Raw genomic sequence first — 12,908 nt, 5'->3', positions numbered from 1 at the left:
CCAAGTATGATAATATAAATATAATAATAATACTATAAGTCCGACTGGCATGGTATTCTGATAGAGTCAGTTGAAACACTACTGTAAGGCGGGACCTCTAGCAAGAAGATAGACGTGCGGGTGATTTGATTGGATCGTTCTGGAGACTGACGTTGACATTGGCCAATCCTGGCGCTTGCTGAGAAGCTGAGAGCTTTTTGCAAAGCCCGACACCAGAGCCGTATGCCGACACAAACTAACGTTACGTCTTATTTAGAAATGCGGGGTTAAGAGTGAGGGCGCACGAGAGAGGGGGTAAGACATTAGCCCGCGTCTATTCTTGTACAAAACATAATTTTCTGCGAAGTATTAGTAAAGTTATAAGCGAAGATCGTTTCACAAGGATCTGACAGCTGTCTCCGCCATTTGTTTTTTCTACACTGTCATTTGAGGTAACCATAGGTGTAGTCCCGGTGTAACGCATGGGAACGGCGTTCCCATACTTCTCCAAGGGGTGTTTTGTGTGTGTCAGTGTGTGTGTGCATGTCGAGCCAATAAAACGAGTGAAACTTGACAACGTTGTCATTCGTCCTATATTTAAGGTGGACTGAATTATTCACACAGCATCAACTCGCGGCTTGAAGAAAGAAGGAAACATTCCACCTTAACTATATTTAAGGTGGGCTGAATGATTCACACAGCATCAACTCGTGGCTTGAAGGAAAAGGAAACATTCCACCTTAACTAGCTACAGCGCGGGGGAAACCTCAGTTTAATAAAAGCTATACTGAAACATACTGGCTTTTTCAGCATCAAAATATATTTTTTTCCACCAGTACCTCACTATAACAAGTAAAGATGAAAAAGGCAGCCAAAGCTTTGTTGGGACCTGTGCGTGTGCAGGTGCTCCCCATATACAGTAGGTGCGTTCCCCCACTTCTCTAGATAGCACTACACCTCTGGAGGTAACCAAAGCCTTTTAGTAAGAGTTGCCATGGCAACTCAATAACCCATGGCCATGGGTTATTGGAGTGGGTTATTGGATTTAAACAATGGCTGTGAACCAATCAGATTGCTTGATTTGAGAGAGCCGTTTTATAAATATATATATATATATATTTAAGCAATATCACATGAGAGGGAGTGCGGTTGTTGGCTAATATTGGCACTGCTGTGATTCGGTGGCCGAAGATAATCACAGCAGTGCCAATATTAGACAACAACAGCACGACCTCGAGTGTGATATTGCTTTTATACAACAGTTCTATTAAACAAAGCTGATTAAAAAAATGACAAAAAGCTGAGAAAATATATGATTTCTGTATTTATTCCTCCGCCAACAAAAATAGTCCCCTCACCTTTCTGCCTTGCTGAAAATGTAGCCTAATCAGCCTAATTAACTGCAGGCTGTCTACTTTACTACTGTCTACTCTACAGCTGTGAAGCGTTTTGTTGATTAGGGCAGCTGTGAAGCGGAGTGATCTACACACAGTGAAGCGCCAGTGCATTATCAAGAATTAGAACACGGCTCTCTTGAATACTCGATTCTGATTGGTCAATCAACAAGATTCACCGGTCATTATTTCTCGACAACCGACCGCTGCTCTGCCACACCTGGATTAATCAGTTGATAAGAGCCTTTTGTCAGCAAGACACTACTAATTAGGCCAACCAGTTGCAGCTGTGGTGTCTTGTGTGCCAATTATGAATGAAACCGCTTTGTCGTTGAAAACGCTATTAAAAAATCTATTTGAATAATTATTTTTGTCAGATTATTGAATGATTTAGTTGTAGGCCGTGTTCTAAGCGGGATAATGGATAGTGAGCCGGTGATTACTGGAAATAATGACCTTCAGGTGAATGATTAAGCCCTCCGCTGCGCGTCGGGCTCAATATCACCTGTCGGTCATTATTTCGCCAGTAATCACCGGGCGGCTCACTATCCATTATCCCTTACATAACGGCACTCGTAGGATCCCTCTTGTCCAATCAAATTGCTCGGCCGGAACTACCTGTTGTATAAATATATGTATATATATATATATATATATATATATATATATATATATATATATATATATATATATACTGTATATATATATATATATATATCTTTCTCTCTCTCTCAAAAAGCATAAATTACAGTCTACCCACTTCTCCAGGGACCACTACACCACTGGTGAAACTAATTGTACAATTTGTTGGTTTGTTGTGTGCTTATGAAGATAAACCAGTTAAAGATTAAACTGAACGCAAACCTGCCTGAATGGAAGGGTTTTAGTAATTGTGTAGTGAGGGGAGCCAATCAAGAACAAGTACAGTTGTGACGCGGGGTTCGTTCGAAACTGCTTGGACTTTTTGAAATACCTTTTAAATATGATGTCTACATTAAACATATACATATATCATATACAGTATGTATATAGATACATTTTGAATTCCTATAGTAGTGCTCCTTTAAAGTTCTCTTTCAGTGCTATGATGTTTCTAGTATATCCTGTTAATCTCTCTGCTGCCCCCTTCAGGTTGAGCGAGACAAAGTAGCACTGATGAGCAGCCTGCAGGAGTCCCAGACTCAGCTCCAGCACACCCAGGGGGCCCTGACCGAGCAGCATGACAGGGCCCTCCGCCTCAGCCAGAAAGTCACCGCCCTCCGCCGCCTGCACCGAGGGGCCCACCTTGCCCAGCAGGCCCACGCCGATGCAGTTTCTCAGCTCCACCGCGAGGCCCTGATGGAGCAGTGTAGGGAGGATGAGGAAGCGGATGAGGAGGGAGACAATGAGGAGGATATGAGTGGGACGCTGGGCAAAAACCTGATGTTTTCCTACCAGACGCCGGGTCTGGAGATCCTGCAGTGTAAGTACCGGGTGGCTGTGACGGAGGTGGTGGAGCTCAAGGCAGAGCTGAAAGCCTTGCGGGAGAGGCTGGCTCAGTGTGTGGAGGGAGCGGTGGAGGAGAAGCCGCGGGGAGATGCCCAGCTCCGAGACCTGGAGGAGCAGGTAGCCAGGCTGGAGAAGAGCTGCCGGGAGGGACGCGAGAAGGTAACCATGTCATGATGACAGCTTATCATCTATGCGGACAGACTGAGAGATCACTCTGATTTATAAATTATAAGAACCAAAAACTCTCTCTCTCTGCACTCTCAAAAAGATATCTTGATTGATTGATTTTACATGTTTCAAACAAAAAAGGTAGCTGAGCCAACAACATAAAGTATATTCATCAACAAAATGTAAAGTATGTGCACAGTAATCTACCTGTACCTGTACCTGACTTTTCTTTTGTAGTGCCCCATCTTCAAATTAAATCAAATCTATTCATAAAGCAAAAAAGAAAGAAAGCATTGCTCAGTGAGACTCCCCCTGTATAAATAAAGGTGTGTGTGTGTGTGTGTGTGTGTGTGTGTGTGTGTGTGTGTGTGTGTGTGTGTGTGTGTGTGTGTGTGTGTGTGCGTGTGCGTGTGTGCGTGCGTGCGTGCACGCGTGCACGCGCGCCTGTGCATGTGTTTGGTGGGGTGTGTGTGAACATAGCAAGTGCATGTTAAAATAAAGCTGGGACATAAATTCTTTATTAATAAAGCACTTCAAACAAATCAAATCTAAAATGCTTTACAGGAGGGGATATCACTGTATACCACAAATATATAAACACATATAATAGTGGGGCTCAAAACAGCACCTTTAGGTCGCTTCCGGAAAGAAGCGCCAAAATTGGCACAAATACTCCTTGTGGACTGTTATTTTGATAAAAGTAATTGGCCACGCATAAATTTGGATTTTTTTTCTCCAAGATGGCCGCCATTTCCAGCCTGAAAACACTATTTTGGGGGCAACTTTGGGTAGAATTTTCCAATATGAATGATCTTGTTATCAAACCATACATTTATGACCACAGAGAAGCCAGATTTATTCCATGAAAATTTCAAAATGGCTGCCATTTTAACACATTGAGTGCCAAGGACGTCTGTGGACGTCCTAAAAAAAAGTAACGAGGAGTGCCAAGGATGTCTGTGGACGTCCTAAAATCATAATTCATATTATTCCATAATTCTGCTGTTTAAGGTCGTACCCAGCCAGTGAGCATGAATCCCTTCAAGGGATCACACGGCGCCACCTTAAACATCTACACGGGAGCTGCGCCACCCACCTCAGATCCTTTACTTTGTGCAGGAGAAAGCGGAGCCGTGATCAAAGCGAAACCGATGCATGCTGCAGCCAGAGCCATATAGATTGCTCTTTCTGTAGCTGACAGTTGCCTGCGATCCGCGCCCACAACTGAGCTCTTCTGCTTCTGTCTATCTGTCTGCATATAGTTTCTCCACACGATTCCCTGCCAGAAAGGCAGCACCCGAAGCCGAACGGCCAAACCTTTTCCTTCAGTCGCGTTTGCCATTTCCTTGTTGCGCTGGGATCCGGGCAAAAACGGAGGCTGAGAAAACAGACTGTGTGCGTGTGGGGAGGAGCCCGCAGCTCAGGGGTGGAGAGGGGGGGAGGGGGGGAGAGGGGGGTGGGGCACGCAGGCTGCACAGAACTACACCATGTCACTACATCAGAAAATAGTAGCTAGAGTCAGTGAATGTGCTTGAAATTAGAGTGCAAAAAGTATTCATAAAAGTGACTTTATCTTGAAAAGTAAAAAAAGACAGCACAAAACCCTTGAAAGTGCTCTTCTTTCAGAGGCTGTCATTTCATAATGGAACTGTCTAGAAACAAAATTTCTTCTTTGGAAGAAGCAGGAGTGTCCAATGTTTCATTAGAGTCCAGCCCTGTCAATATAGCCCTAATAGAAAAAATTCTATAGCTGTTTTCAACTGAATGGAAGTGACAAACACTTTGGCTATGGACTTGTGGCAACGTATGACTCTTTACTACGGCGTAAATGGCGGCCCCTCATTGCAAAGGGACGTGGAGATAGCAGTCACATAACTTCCATCTGTCTGCTGATTTCGGGCGACATCCATCCGTGCCCAGGCCCCACACCGTATACCGGGGGTACGGAGGCTAATAACAACAACTACCGCTCAATCCAACAAATAGCCTGGCTCCCTCAACAGTCAGTAGCTAACATATTAGCATGGCTTCACTTACCTCCACCGGTCTTCAGGTGGTTAAGTGGAATAGAACCCGCCGGAGGTAATCTCTTCCATCCTACCTCGTCCCAAAACTCCATGGAGGGTCCATCGGGCAGCCAGCCGTATTTCCCTCGAATCCGTGGCAGTTGAGGGGAGTCGATCCAGGTGAGCGTCCGCATCGGAGCGTGCTGCGGGGTGGTTTCAACGAGCGCCCGCCGCCAGGTAGGCCGCTAGCTAGGCTGCTAGGTAGGCCCTACCGGGCTTACCAAACTGAGGTTCGTAAATTCTCATAGAGGTACACCCCACACAGCTTATAATGTTATCCCCAAGAACCAGACACAGAATCTCAATGCTGCATTGAAAACTGTAGACTGGATGGAAATTCTGTCCTCCACCAATATAGACTCTAACTGTGATTCCTTTGATAACAAACTCAAGGAGGTGATGTCCTCTTTTGCCAGTAGAGGGAGCCGTAGGACTAAGGAAGGTGGCAGCTTACCATGGTTAGATAACCACTGTAGAACTCTTATAAAATCTAGAGATCAGCTGCTCAAACAAAGCCTGCATTCCAGGTTGTCTACCGACAGGCGCGTAACAAAGCTACACAAGCTATAAGAAAAGCTAAGGCTAACTTCTTTATCTCTATTATTGAATGTGCAAAAGGCAACGGGAAAAAAACATGGCAAATCTTGGAACAAACTGCTAGGAAAAAACAACAAACAGGAGAGTAAGGCACTTGAACTAGAACTAAACGGTGTCCTGGTAAAGGATCCCACGGCAGTGGGAAACTCTTTTAATAATTATTTCATAGACAGTGTTTCAGAGATCACAACCTCCTTTAGTCCTTCTACCATCCTACCATGTCAATTAGATAAGGATAAAACAATTTTCCAGATTAGTTCTATTTCAGAAGCTGATGTCTTAAAGATCACTGGTGCCCTCAAAGGCTCCAAAGCTAGGGATGTACATGGAATTGATACCAACTTTGTGAAAACGCACATCGATGCCTTAGCTCCACCCATCACCATCATGATCAATCAGTCAATCAGTCAAAATTCAGTTCCATCATCATGGAAAGTAGCTACCGTGGCACCCATTTTTAAATCCGGGTCCAAAACGCTTGTGGCCAACTATCGGCCTATAAGCATCCTGCCAATCATCTCTAAGATCGCGGAGAAATGGATTGCGAGCCAATTGATTTCACATCTTGACAATGGCCCCTCCATGTTACATCCAATGCAGTTTGGATTCCAGGCCGAACTGCCTTTTCACTGAAAGGGTTAAGTGCCTTTTAGATAAAAATCCATGTGTAGGAACTGTATTTCTTGACCTCAAGAAGGCTTTCGACACTGTCAACCATCAGGTTCTACTATCTAAACTCTCTTATTTCAATTTCTCAGCGGATGCTTTGTTATGGTTCAAGTCATATCTTTCAAACAGAACACAGTGTGTCTCTGTTGACGGTGTTAAATCTACTTACCTTAACAATCATGTCGGCGTCCCTCAAGGATCTATTTTAGGGCCTTTACTGTTCTCCTTATATATAAATGACCTCCCAGATGTTTGTAAGGAATTAGGCGTCCTGATGTATGCTGACGATGCAGCCATCATTGCGCAAGGTAAGGATGCCATGTTAACTGCATCCAAGCTAACTAGTGCATTGGCCCAGGTACAAGCATGGTTACGAGACTCATGTCTCATGCTCAACACAAAGAAAACTGTATGTATGATGTTCACCAAGCGACCAAATAAGTTGAGCAGATCCTATGTATTCCTGGAGAGAGAAGAACTGGAACTGGTACCACAGTTCAAGTACCTTGGAGTTATTTTGGACTCTAACCTCACTTTCAAAAAACATGTAAAAAAGGTGTCCAATACAGTTAGATTTAACATACAGAATTTCAAACAAATCAGGCCCTTTATCACAACGGATGCGGCTAAAGCCTATCTCCACTGTATGATCCTCTCTCACATAGACTACTGCTCCACTGTTTGGTCCTTCGCTGGTGTCACTGTGCTCAAACCCCTTGAACAGCTCTATAAAAAAGCCATCAAGGTGTTTGACAAAAAACCACAATCACATCATCACTGTGAAATCTTAGAGAAATATCAGCTCCTTAGCTTGAACAATTTTAGAACATTTAAAAGCACGTGTCTAATCTATAAATGTTTACACGGCTTGGCTCCTCCTCCTCTAGGGGAGTTCATTAGAAGGAAGAATAGAAATTTGAGCACAAGGGCAGCAGCTAGGGGGGACTGCGAAGTCCAAGCTAGAAAATCCACGTTCTCAAAAAACACCTGGTCGATCAATGGCAGCACTAGCTGGAACACACTTCCTATGGCTATTAGGGAAAGCCCCACTTTTGCGGCATTCAAAAGCCAGCTCAAAAAATGGCTTAAAACAAACCAATTTTGTGAACACTAGCTTAATAGCTGCCTTCCAAATCTTCTTCTCTTCCTGCACTAGGCACTTCACCACTTAAGTGTAACACTTAAGAGAGAGTAGAGTAGCCTTCATACTGTATCTATGTATTGTTATCATGTAACCTGTCGAATGGAAGGTGTAGTATTCTTCTTTTAGCACTGACATGCTGCATGTACATCCTGTCTGTGTTTTGCTGTAATTTTGATGTCTGTAATGTGTGGTATCTCTTGCGATGACACGCTACAGGTATATCAGTTTGTTGCGTACATCCTGTCTGTGTTTTGCTGTAATTTTGATGTCTGTAATGCTGTGGTATCTTTTGCGATGACACGTTACATGTATATTTCAGTTTGTGCGTTGAATGAATGTAATGAGTGATTGTTTTGATATTTATTGGGGACTACGGATGTAAATTAGCATTAGCTAACTCCGGCATATTTACATGTTTTCGTATATAGAGGCTTCTGTATTTCTGAACATGTCCATTAATGTGCATTGTCCCGTCACAATAAACCAATAAAGTAAGTAAAGTAAAGAATCTGGCACAGGCTCCAGACAATTTTACTGAAGCGCTGTGGCACTCAATGTGTTAAAGATGACTGCCATTTCAGCCATTTTTACCATAGGATTTCACTGTCCAGGGCGATTTTGATGATTCTGGTGTCAAATGACAGGTTTTTAACTATGGAAATTTCAAAATTATACATCAGAAATCATTTGTATATCTCCTTTTACCATTTACTCTGCATATATTTTCAAAGTAATGTGAAAATATGCATAAACAACAGTATTTTAGCACAACTTTTATTAGAAATGTATAGGAAATTGACATTTTATTTTCACAGGGAGCGATTATTTGGTTACAATTGAATATGCATAAGCTATAAATAAATAAATAAATAAATAAATACATTCATTTATTAATTAATAAAGTACATTTGATCTAATAATTACCACTTTTATAAATGGACACCTTGCTGTAAAGTAATTACATAAATTTTTGCTAAAACAATAAATAGCTTTGAAAGAATGAGAGTCAAGGTGGGGACAGGAAATCAATGAGGGGGGGGTCATCTCCTGAGTGTCCTGCAGGTGCACACACACACACACACACACACACACACACACACACACACAGCCATCATTAACTCATTGAGTGCCAATGACGTCTAAAGACGTCAATTGCGTTTTTTGACGGTGGGACGTGGATCAAAGCCTGATGCATCTCCTGTAAAAATATGGTGGATGTTGAAGGTGTATAAACTATTTTACGGACCCATTAGGTGGCGACAGTGCTCTCCAGATTAGAGAAAGGTGAGGAAAAACAGCAGAAGAAGCCCCGTGATGAAACGGAAACCGATGCATGCTGGAGCCAGAGCCGTATAGATTGCTCTGGCTGGAGCTAACGTTAGCTGCGAACAGCAGCCAATCCGCTCCCACAACTGAGCCCCTCTGTCTCTGCTGCATAGTTTCTCCACACGATTAGCCGCCAGAAAAGCAGCACCCGACACCGAAAAGCCAAACCATTCTCAGCAGTCCGGTTTGGCTTTTCGGTGTCGCGCTGGGAGCCGGCGCACAAAAACGGCGGAGCGCTCCGAAAATAGCCGCTGGGTGCGTGTTAGGCTGTGTGTTAGTGTGGGGATGAGTTTCTCCCAGCTCCGCCGGCATGCAGGCTGTGTGTTAGTGTGGGGGTGAGTTTCTCCCAGCTCCAGCATGCAAGCTGTGTGTTAGTGTGGGGATGAGTTTATCCCAGCTCCATGCAGAGATTTGTCGCCTGACGCAGGTAGCAGAGATTCGAGCAGAGCCACCAGAGACACTCCCACGGAGGAGGAATTTGCAGTTGAGGGGGGTGGGGCACGCAGGGCACCACACAACTACACCACGTCACTACATCAGAAAATATTAGCTTCAGAGTCAGTGATGTGCTTGAAATGCTTAATTTCACAAAAGGCTCATTATCTCAGCTTCTAGTTTGAAACGTCTGTTTTTGGTGAAATCAACCTATCTTCTACTGCTGAGAACTAAAGAACGGAAAATGATATCAATAAACTTTTTTTTGCTGATGATACAAGAGAGTCTCATCGTTCTTTGGGCGTGTTCGGTGTTTACATAGTAATATCACACAATATTCTGTGGGTCTTGAGAGATCACTGAAAACGCTCTGAAAGGGCTGGCACTGGGAGCATCCGTTTTCCAGAAATGGCTGGCACTCAATGAGTTAAGGTGCTGGCTAAAGGTAGCTTGGCAGATAGCTAGGTTTTTGGGGCCGGTGTGCAGCATGCACAGCAGGGCCCTTACATTCGAATCTGTCGCCCGCATTTGAGCACGGATGCAGGGCGAGGTAATGTCTTTCCACTTCCCAGTCCGGTAGGTGGTGGTAATGCACCTCTGGCTAATAAACACATCGTTGAAAAGTGAAAAAAAGCTCTCTCTGACTCTGTCTGCTTCATGTGGGCGTGCCGACTTTCCCCTCTTCCCTCTCTGCTCGCTCTATGGCGAGTCCTTCAGTCCTCACTGCAGCACCCGGGCCCGACAGGAGGACAGACACAGCGAAAATGGCAGCGGCTTCGTCTTGCAAGCCGCCAACGCTTGTAGAAAAAGCAGATGCACGAAGCGAAATATGGAAATATTTTGTATACGTTGCCGACAGCGAAGGCAACCCCGTGGACACATCGAAACCAGTGTGTAAAAGGTGCTTCAACGCGACCCAAGCGAAAGGCTCAAACACATCGAACCTGGCTAAACATCTTGCCGACAGGCACCCCGACCTGTTCAAAGAGTTTAAAGACCGACAGGTTAGCGAACGTGAACGATAAACATACATGCCCTCAAATAAGTCAAACGAGTATTGTGTGACACTGACAAGCGAACTTGTTTCACTGAAAAAGTTCGCTTGTCACAATAGCCTACTCGTTTACAGTGAAACACGAGGCAATGTGCTCGATCACAGATCTCTGCCAAGGAGCAAGTCATGACATGTAACGTTTAGGAGAGGGGACATCAGATGACTGCATACCATGTACAATATTTAATAACACTATGGCCCTCAATGCCAGTGTTATTAAAGCTTTTACATGGTAAGCAGTCATCTGATCTCACCTATCCTAATATTTACAATAATCCCAATTATTAATGATATACGAATTCATTGTAAAAAAAACACCTAGCCTACACGTATGGGGGGGGGGGGGGGGGGCTGGGAATACACCACATAATAAGCCTACATTTCAATAGCCTACATTTATGTGTGAAAATAATATATATTACTAGATTAACCATAAATCTGGCACTTCATGTTAATGAAGCTTAAACCCAGGATTATTAACCCACATAGGCTACACTACAGCACAGGCACACTACAGTTGATGTGCACTAAAATAGACTGAACACAAATTACTCAATACACCTTGGCAGAGTTCTGCACTTTACTGAGCACACCGGCCCTATGCCAGGTTTCGACCTGGCCTTGTTTCAATAAACAAGAGGCAGCATGAAAGTTTTAGGATGTTTACTGTCGAAAGCACTGTAAAACTGAAATACAAATAGCCTAAATAAATTACAACTTACAATGTGTCTCAATGTGTTTAACTTCTTTGCATTTACATAGCCTATAATGAGGCAACAAGTAGGTTACAATACAGTATACTGTACACAACATAGTATATGGTTAGCTTGTGTACTATAACCGTTATGCTAACTAGCTAGCGTTTTTACAGTCAAAGAAAAAAACTAGAATTATTTCAAGTTTTCAAGTACCGTAAATTCCGGACTATAAGCCGCGGCTTTTTCCCCGTTTTTTGGCCCCTGCGGCTTATATAACGGTGCGGCTTATCTATGGATTTTTTCAGCAAACGGCCACTCGGTGACCTCCAAAATCGATGGATTTTACAGGTTACACAGCTTCATCTGCACATTTTATGTGCATTGCTTTGCTGCTTGTTTTTTCGATAATTTTTTTGTAAAGCACCTTGAATTGCCTTTGTGTATGAAAGGTGCTATATAAATAAAATTTGACTTGACTTGACTTGACTTGACATCATTTGGCGGAAATCAACCGGTTACTCCTACCGGTTCAAAGTTCATTACAGTAGCAGACCGGAATCACAACAACAGCAGCAGCAGCAGCAAAGGGTCGTGCACTAACTCTCACTCACCATGGAGAAGAAACGCAGAAATGCACACGATGCAGCTTTCAAGTTGAAGGCAGTCAATCTCGCATTAAAAGACGGAAATCGAGCAGCAGCACGTAACCTTGGCATCAACGAGTCAATGGTGAGACGTTGGAAGGGGCAGCAGGAAGAACTGTCTCAATGCAAAAACACAAAAAAATCCTTCAGAGGTAATAAAAGCAGATGGCCCGAACTTGAAGATTCCCTTGAAGATTGGGTGTTGACACAGAGAGCAGACGGCCGAGGTGTGTCCACCGTTCAGATCCGACTGAAGGCCAAAACAGTCGCCACCGAAATGAAAATTGAACATTTCAGAGGTGGGCCATCTTGGTGCTTCCGATTCATGAGACGAAAGGGACTGTCGGTCAGGGCGAGGACGACTGATGTGTGCCAGCAACTCCCTCCCGACTACCAGGAGAAAATCACAAACTTCGGCGAATTCACACAAAGGAAGATCACGGAATATTATAGGAGTGTGAAAACATCCACAATCACCAACGGGTTCCGAAAGGCTGGACTGCTGCGGGATGAAGAGGATGACGCCGCCACAGCTGGCGCTGAGGGCCGTCAGAGGCTTCAGAGGCTGTTCGATGCCGACACCGACAGTGAAGAAGAGGAGTTCGTTGGTTTTGAGAGTGACAACGAAGGAGAGAGGAGAGTGGTTGACGAAGCCACCCTGAACCTGTTCGTTTCCGACACTGAAGATGAGGACTTTGGTGGTTTCAGTACGCAGGAAGAAGAGGAAGACGAGGATTAGTGACTTGACTTCTCTGGTTACAGCCGTTTGCTGCACCTTCACCTAAAAGATGAAGACAAGGATTAATGACTTTTCTGGTAGGCTCAGTACTGTTGACTGATTGTTTTATTATTGTTTTACAGTTATTTTGTTTACAGCCGTGACTGCACCTTATCCTTTTGAGGATTGTTTTATTATTGTTTTACAGTTATTTTGTTTACAGCCGTGTACTGCACCTTGTTGTGTGTGATATAGCCTATTGTTGTGTGATTTTGTCTGGGGATTACCAGTAACCTGTTTCCCGTAGTTTTGTTGAAATGTTAATAAATGGGAGCTTCCCCAAACAGCCATCTCTTTCCCGACAATCCCCTCTGTGCACGAACCCTTACATATGGTAATTAAACATTAAAACACAATAAAAAAATATATAATAATAAATAAATAAAAATTAAAACACCCGCGGCTTATAGTCCGGTGCGGCTTATATATGTAACAAACTGGCAATTTTGCTGCTGCGGCTTATACTCC

At 43.7% G+C, this 12,908-nt stretch overlaps 1 protein-coding gene across 1 annotated transcript in view; it reads left to right on the top strand.

Moving 5' to 3' along the window:
* The window catches only part of LOC310790454 (protein bicaudal D homolog 1-like), a gene marked incomplete at both ends in the record, with an annotated part of 131,477 nt that overhangs the window by 103,042 nt on the left and 15,527 nt on the right, over window positions 1–12,908 (top strand). Inside the window, one exon of the mRNA XM_083652144.1 lies at window positions 2,505–3,020. Coding sequence (XP_083508270.1) covers window positions 2,505–3,020 — 516 coding nt within the window. The remainder of the gene's footprint in view (window positions 1–2,504; window positions 3,021–12,908) is intronic.

Source organism: Poromitra crassiceps (genome assembly GCF_964638095.1).
Source record: "Poromitra crassiceps genome assembly, chromosome: 2".
Classification (NCBI taxonomy): domain Eukaryota; kingdom Metazoa; phylum Chordata; class Actinopteri; order Beryciformes; family Melamphaidae; genus Poromitra; species Poromitra crassiceps.
The sequence above is the reverse complement of the archived record's forward strand: the minus strand, read 5'-3'. Positions and strand labels throughout refer to the sequence as shown.